Source organism: Macadamia integrifolia, chromosome 11 (genome assembly GCF_013358625.1).
Source record: "Macadamia integrifolia cultivar HAES 741 chromosome 11, SCU_Mint_v3, whole genome shotgun sequence".
Lineage (NCBI taxonomy): Eukaryota > Viridiplantae > Streptophyta > Magnoliopsida > Proteales > Proteaceae > Macadamia > Macadamia integrifolia.
This window is the reverse complement of record NC_056567.1, coordinates 21,113,986-21,122,152: the sequence shown is the minus strand read 5'-3', so window position 1 is coordinate 21,122,152 and position 8,167 is coordinate 21,113,986. Positions and strand designations below refer to the sequence as shown.

Below are 8,167 nucleotides of genomic sequence, written 5' to 3'. Positions count from 1 at the left end.
TTGGAAAAACCAGTCCCAATTAGGCTCCTTTTTTTTTTTTTTTCATTAAACAAAGCATAAAGAAGAAGAAGAAGAACTCAAAGAAATTGTCTACCTTTAAGATTCTCAATTCAATTTTTGTAATTTCCCTTCCATTAATGAAAACTTCAGTGTTCCCATAGCTTGCATTGTGTTTAAGCTTCCCAGAGAAATTCAAGTTTGAGCTAATGATTTTATCTGGCTTTTCACCCTCCTGCAATATGAAGAGTAAGGATTTTAAAGCTCCATCTCACCACAGGAAAGGGCAGACATATATCCAGGAGATAAAACAGCAGAGAATTTAACTAACTACACTGGATTCCAGGAGCACTTACCTTTCCCCACAGACCTGATTCCTTGTCATACCAATATCTTCCAGGCTTCAGCTTTCGTGGAGGCAATGGGCACGAGAGTAGTTCTGCCATTTCTTCTGGTCTCAGGGGTACTCCATTCACTATCAGCTGTTCTGGTCTAAGTTGATTTGCAGGACATTCTTTCTCTGCTTTACTTATTTGCTTCACTTCCAAGGGACTGAGCAACCGTGATAAAACCCTTGAAGACTTCCCCAATTTCAACCGCTTAGATTCATCAATTGGCTGACCTATACAAGTAACACATTTACGCCCTTCAGGCATCGACCCCATGGCTCTGAGCACACAATTACTGCAATACCTAGCATCACAAACCAAGCAAGCCTCCTTGCTTTCCCATTTCCCCTTCTGACACCTAAAACAAACCCTCTTCACCTTTTCCTTCTTAGAAACCACAACATATTCAGGAAAGACTGGTTTTTCGACATCAACCACTTCTCTTTCACATTTATCAACGGTATTGAATGTTACCATTGGGATTCTCTTCACTTCATTTACCACTTGCTTAGGACGGTTACTTGGAGGGTTGTGAACTGAACCCGGAGAAGCCGAAGGGGACGCTGACGAGAACTCGTGATTCTGCAAAACAGATACTACAGATTCCGAGCTACCTGATACCCGAGGACTTTGAACAGGAGAGCTTGTAACACCAGCAATTCTAGAGACAGGGAAAGGGGTTGGTTCAATTACAGAGGGAGTTGTACAGATCGCTACTCTGCGTGAATCAGAGAATGATTCTGACATTGATGCTGTAGGAATTGAGGGATAATTTACATCTAATGGTTCAACCCTAGGAACCTCATAGGAGACAGGTGGGCCTTCATATTCCATAGCAATTGAGTAATCTAGATCCTCTGATCCATCAGGCAGAGAAGCTCCAACTGGGAGCATCTTTTTCACCAACTCTTTCCAGTTCTCTGCAGCTCTTTCCGCCATGTCTCCCAAAACAACAAAGCAAACTAATCTAAACTAGTGTAGTGTACAATATCTCAAATTTCAGACACTAATAACTACAGAACAGCTTTAATTCATTCTGTATAAACCAGTGAAGCAAGCATACAACTTTGCAAACTCAAAAAAAACCAGGAGGAAGTCAAATTACGGCTGCTATGAAGTCTTTGCTACTTAAACAAGAAAGTTACAATCCAAACCAGGTATCTTTACGGTCAAGTAGGCCCTTCCATTAAATACCTTCAAATTCAAACAAAAATTGTTACAAATTTATCGAAAACAATGAGTCAAACATACTTCTCTACAGTTCAAGATAAGTAATAAAGAACAGAGATTTACCATCAAAACCGAAACGAAGACGGATTCAATAAAGGCATATTTTCCACTAGGATCGAAGTCCAATTTTTTTTGGGTGAATAAAGTACTAACATTGAAAACTTCATGGTCAAAGAAGAAGCTTAACAAATTATTAAGAATAATTAACGGAAAAAAAAAAAACACGTAGAACAACCGAATGGACTTACGAAGGGAGATGATACAACCAAATTGATCTCTCAGTGGGGAAAGGACACGTGTCGCCCCCGGGACACGTGTCACCCACCAGATAAGGATTCCAAGGACTCAATCACGCTTGATCACGTCGTTTGCATGAAGGGAATATTCCCCACAAGAAGGACGGCCGTATTGGAGAAGGACAGGGAAAAGGCAAGAGAAAACCCTAGACCCCAGGAACCATATAAGGGGGCCGAGAAGAAGGAAGAAGGTAAGCATACCCCTAACTTGAGTGTCGGAGGACTAACCCCGGACAAAGCTCTGGGCCTCTGCCGTCTATGCTTGTGCAGGACCAACTCACGGGATTTTTGGCAGCAACAGATTGGCATCGTCCGTGGGAACGACAGTAATGGTGGGGAGAACCTACAACCGCAAAAGGACAAGAGCAGCGTCCAACATGGACATGGGGGAAGAACCTTCAGGGGGGCTTCCTCCCTCGGCGGAGATAGGACGAGAAAGGGGCAATGACGATCAAGAAGTATCCGTAAGGTACCAACGTTCGGCTGGATATTCAGTATGTGAAGACAGTAATCATCAGCCTCCTGCAGCGCAGGAGTACGTGACGAGGGAGCAATTCGAAGCCCTCCAGACAAATATGACCGGATGGCCGAGACTATAAGGGAGGTCTCCAAAGCTGTCTCTCAGAAGACCGGCGGAGCACCCCCAGGCCCCCACGTCCAGTTTGAGAGGGTTCGAGACGAAGACCGGAGCAATACAGGATCGACAAGGGCCAGTCGTAACCCTCGAAACCGAGCGAGGAGGGAGAGTCCCGCACCCCGAGGCAGGACGCAATGCGCCGCCAGAGACCCACATGGGGATCCACACCAAAGAGACAAACAGAGGCCCGAGGACTCGGGATTAAAGCAGATGATCCTAGACCTGAAGGATGAGATCAAGAAGGTGGCAGAAAATCAGACGGGGACTCGCGAGCCGGACCTCACCAATGACACAGCTCTAGCTGACGAGGTCATGAGGGACCCGCTCCCGATTGGCTTTTGCCTACCCAAGTATGACACTTATGACGGGTCTGGGGACCCCGTCGATCACCTAGAAGGCTTTAAGGTCGCCATACAGTTCCATCAGGTCTCGGAAAACATCATGTGTCGTGCCCTACCATTGACGTTCAGAGGAGCGGCAAGGCTATGGTACAACCGTCTACCGACGAAGTCGATCCATAGCTTCAGCGACCTAAGTTACTTCTTTGTGAAGGGATTCTCTAGTAGCCAGCCCCTTCAGAAGACTACGTTGAACTTGACCAACGTCAAGCAACAAGAAGAGGAATCGCTGCGGAACTACATGAAGCGATTCAACAAGAGAAGATCACAATCAAAGGCCTAGACCCGAAGGAAGAGTTCACGGCCCTGTTAGGAAGCGTCAAGGATAAGGAGTTGAAGAGGTCCCTAGAGAAGCATACACCTAGGAATCTAACCGAGCTGAGAGCACGATGCGATAAGTACATCCAGATGGAAGAGACCCTCCAGGCCGATGAAGAAGCCGAAAGAAAGGCGGTAAGAAAGAGGCTCTCAAGGGCTTACGACAAACCCTCCGAAGAAGGCAAAAGACGAAAGTCTGAGCACGGTCAGGCCCCCAGTCCACCAAGGAAGTTTGAGAAATACGCACCCCTGAACCGAAGGCGAACAGAGGTACTAATGCAAATAAAGGATTCCCCGGATGCCAGGGCCATGAAGTGGCTAGGAAAGATGGGGTGACACCCCGAGAGACGCAACATGGACAGATATTGCCACTTCCACAGAGACCATGGCCACGACACCGAAGACTATTGGCACCTCAAGGGGGAGATAGAAGGGATGATCCGAAGGGGATATCTAGGCCGATTTGTAGACCGCGAAAAGGAGGATGCCCCAGACAGTAATGGCCGAAGGGATAACCGTCGGAGAGATGGTGGAGGTCGCTATGAGAGAAGGGGGCTCGCCCGTAGAGGCAATCAGGAGCGGCGAAGGAACCAGACACCCGAGGAAGCTGAGCGTCGCCCCCGAGATGAGAATAAGAGCCCAACTAGAGTTATAACGACCATCTGTGGAGGCCCATCCGCTGGAGAGAGTTCAGTCTCTGCCAGGAAAGCGAAGGCCTACGCAAGAAGCGTACATATGGCGGAATGACCGAACAAGAAGGCGAGGACGGGGACAGTTATCTCCTTCTCAGATGATGATCTGGAAGGGGTACATACTCCACATGACGATGCCCTGGTTGTCACCATGACCATAGCGGATTGCAAAGTGAAGAGGATCTTAGTGGATAACGGCAGTTCAGCTGATATCCTATTCCTTAAAGCTTTCCCGAAGATGGGCCTAGACAAGGGAAAGTTAAAGAAGGTCAAACACCCGTTGTAGGGATTCTCCGGCATCCCAGTGAAGGTGGAAGGGTCAATTGAGTTGCTGGTAAGAGCCGGCACCGGAGATTGCCAAACGACGGTCATGATCAACTTCCTGGTGGTGGGCATTACATTGGCATACAATGCCATACTAAGAAGGGTTGGATTGAACCTACTAAAGGCTGTCGTCTCCACACCCCATCTCAAGATGAAATTCCCAACCAAGAATGGTGTCGGGGAGTGTCGAGGCGACCAAGAGGCATCCCGGAGGTGTTACGCCACTACCTTATGGGGAAAAGAAAAGGCGGGCGAGGCGCTCCCAATAGAGGATCTGCGCGATGATGCCAATTATCAACCGGGGGAGCCGGCCGAAGATTTGGTGCAAGTTGAAGCCGAAGAGGGGGATGACGCTCGGTAATTTCAGATAAGGGCTACCATGCCAAGATTGCAGCGAGAAAGACTCATCTCATTCCTATGGAACAACGCTGACGTCTTCGCCTTGTCGGCTTCGGATATGCCCGGGATAGATCGAGAGGTGATAGAACATCATCTGAATGTTAGCCCAATGAAGAAGCCGGTGCAGCAAAAGAAGAGGACTTTTGCTCCCGAAAGGTAGTAGAAAATAGACGAGGAAGTGGAGAAGCTACTGAAGGCCCAGTTCATCCGCAAGATCCAGTACCCTGAGTGGATATCCAACGTGGTAATGGTCCCGAAGGCAAACGGGAAGTGGAGGATCTGCATCGACTCCGACCTAAATAAGGCATGCCCGAAGGACGCATACCCCCTGCTGAAGATAGACCTCCTCATCGATGCCACGGCGGGATACGAGGCGCTGAGCTTTATGGATGCATACTCGGGGTACAATCAAATCAAAATGTCCGAGGTCAATATCCCGAAAACATCCTTCATAACTGAGGGTGGGCTGTACTGCTATGAGGTCATGCCTTTCGGGCTAAAAAATGCAGGGGCCACCTATCAAAGGTTGGTGAATAAAATCTTCAAAGGGATGATCGGCAAAACCATGGAGGTATATGTGGACGATATGCTCGTAAAAACCTGAAGGCGGAACGACACATCCAAGACTTGGAAGAGGCGTTCCAGGTGCTGAGACGGTATGGCATGAAGCTGAACCCAACAAAATGCGCATTCGGAGTAGCCTCGGGAAAGTTCCTCGGCTTCATCGTCTCAGGGAGAGGAATTGAAGCCAACCCGGTTAAAATACAAGCCATTCGGGAATGAGGTCACCCCAGAATGTGAAGCAAGTCCAGGAGCTAACGGGTCAGGTCGCCGCCCTCGGGCGATTCATGTCTCGGTCTGCAGATAGATGCATCCCCTTCTTCAAAGCACTGAAAGGGACCAAAAAGTTCGAATGGACGGAGGAGTGTGAAAAGTCTTTTGAACAATTGAAGGAGTACTTGGCCGCACCCCCGCTGCTGACGAAGCCGAACACCGGGGACACCTTGCAGCTATACCTTGCTGTATCGGCAATGGCGGTAAGCGCCGTACTGACGAAGGAAGAAGGAAGGCAACAACGGCCAATATACTATGTCAGCCGAACCCTTCTAGATGCCGAAACAAGATACAGAAAGGCAGAGAAAGTGGCGTATGCCCTAGTGACAGCGGCAAGAAAGCTGAGACCATATTTTCAATCACATACGGTATGCGTACTCACCGACCAGCCCCTGAAGAAGATACTACAGCACCCGGATATGTCCGGTCGCCTGGTAAACTGGGGGCATAGAGTTGGAAGAATTCGACATCCAGTACAAACCGAGAACCACAATTAAAGCACAGGCCCTCACGGACTTCATAACCTAGATGACACTCCCCGACGACCCCCAGGAGTTTGCCGAGGACCGAGGAGAAGAGGCTTGGACGTTGTACGTGGATGGGGCTTCCAACAGTGCAGGAAGCGGCACAGGAATCATGTTGGTCAGCCCCGAGGGTTTCAAAATAGAATACGCCCTACGCTTCAACTTCGACGCCTCCAACAACGAAGCAGAATACGAAGCGTTAATAGCCAGAATTAATCTGGCTCGGCCTTTGATGGTAAAGGAGCTGGTAGTGCATAGCGACTCCCAGCTCATGGTACGACAGGTGAATGGAGACTACGAGGCCAAAGAACAAAGGATGGTCGAATATTTGAAGACGGTGTGAGACAGGGTAGCGACCTTCAAGGAATTTGAGGTAAGGCAGGTGTCACGAGAAGAGAATGCTAGTGCAGATGCACAGTCATAGCTGGCCATCTCCGACTTCGCAGATCTTGGACGATCGGTGTATTTCAAAGTGCTATCACAGCTAAGCATCAAAAAACCCCGAGAGGTATTACCTGTAGGTGAAAACGGCCAAAGTTGGATGGATGCCATAATCGAATACCTCAAGAAAGGAAAGCTCCCAGAGAATAGGGACGAGGCAAGAAAAATAAGAATGAGGTCGGCACGCTTCTTCCTGAAGGACGAAACACTATATAAGATAGGGTTCACCTTACCATACCTCAAGTGTCTGGATTCCGTTGACGGCGAGTACGCACTCTAGGAGGTGCATGAAGGGATATGCAGCCAACACCTAGGAGCCCGGGCCTTGGCACAAAAAGTGCTAAGGTAGGGCCTGTACTAGCCGACAATGAGGAAGGACGCAGAATCACTAGTCAGGAAGTGCGTCAAGTGCCAGATGTTCGCCCCCGTGCCTAGGCTACACTCTATCGAGCTCTCATCCTTATCGAGCCCAATACCATTCGCCATGTGGAGAATCGACATCCTAGGCCCATTCCCCCTAGCCACGAGACAAAGGAAGTTTGCCATGGTGGCAGTCGACTACTTCACGAAGTGGGCAGAAGCCGAAGCCCTAGCGACGATAACCGAAAAGAACGTAAGGGACTTCTTCCAAAGGGCGGTAGTCTATAGATTTGGAATCCCTCGGGTTGTCGTGATGGACAATGGAACTCATTTTTCCAATCCGACCTTCGGTTCGTTCTGTGAGGCCCTCGGCATCGACCACAGGAAAACCTCCGTCGGTTATCCACCGGCCAACGGGCAGACAGAGGTAACCAATCGTACACTACTTCAAGGAATAAAAAAGAGACTAGATGACGCCAAAGGACTATGGGTAGACGAGTTGCACCACATCCTCTGGGCTTACCGCACTACTGAGAGATTAGCCACCGGAGAAACACCCTTCATGTTAATATACGACACTGAAGTTGTACTTCCAGTGGAGATAGGGGCCATTACCCATCAGATTCAATACTACAATGAAGATGAAAATGATGGAGGGCTCCGAGCGAATCTAGACCTCTTGGCAGAAATCAGAGACACTTCGCAAGAAAGGATCGCCACTTACCAATAGAGGGTCGCGAGGCACTACAACACCAAAGTTCGAAAGAACGAGTTCAGGAAGGGTGACCTCATCCTCAGAAGGGCAGAAGTATCGGACCCGAGACATCAAGGGAAGCTAGATCCAAATTGGGAAGGACCCTATAGAGTCTCGAGGGTAATACGACCAGGGTCCTATCACCTGGAGACTATGGGGGGAGGAAGGGTACCCCGATCGTGGAACTCTCAAAACTTAAGAAAATTCCATTAGTAGTGAAGTGGCGAGCACGCACACTTGTCTTTTGTAGTTTTTTGCAATTTTCGCTCTTATGCACTTTTAAGTTGTAATTCCTCATCCTAAACTCTGGAAGATTTTATTCATGGATAATACGAAAGCTGGTTTACGGCAATGGAGAGGAATTCTCCAGTCTGATGACCTTTAACTCTACTGAACGGTTACGGCCGAAGGTCTTCACCTCTGTCGGGCGCCCAGACAAGCCGAGACAAGCTGGCCAAAGGTCCTCACCTCGGTCGGGGTCTCAGGCGGAGGCCGAGCAGAGCTTATCGAAGGATGACACCTCAGTCAAGGCTCAAGAAAAGGCCGAGCAGAATTGACCGAAGGTCATCACCTA

At 48.9% G+C, this 8,167-nt stretch overlaps 1 protein-coding gene across 3 annotated transcripts in view; it reads right to left on the bottom strand.

Annotated features, from left to right (window-relative positions):
- The window catches only part of LOC122094414 (extra-large guanine nucleotide-binding protein 3-like), an 8,513-nt gene extending 6,901 nt beyond the window's left edge, over window positions 1–1,612 (bottom strand). The window contains exons 1-2 of one of the 3 annotated variants that reach the window (XM_042665210.1): window positions 354–1,612; window positions 95–232 (exon numbers count right to left, since the gene is read on the bottom strand). In XM_042665210.1, the coding sequence (XP_042521144.1) occupies window positions 95–232; window positions 354–1,325 (1,110 nt within the window). In that variant the 5' untranslated portion in view covers window positions 1,326–1,612. The remainder of the gene's footprint in view (window positions 1–94; window positions 233–353) is intronic. The other 2 variants (XM_042665209.1, XM_042665211.1) reach the window with 2 other exon arrangements.
- Window positions 1,613–8,167: the final 6,555 nt, after the last annotated feature.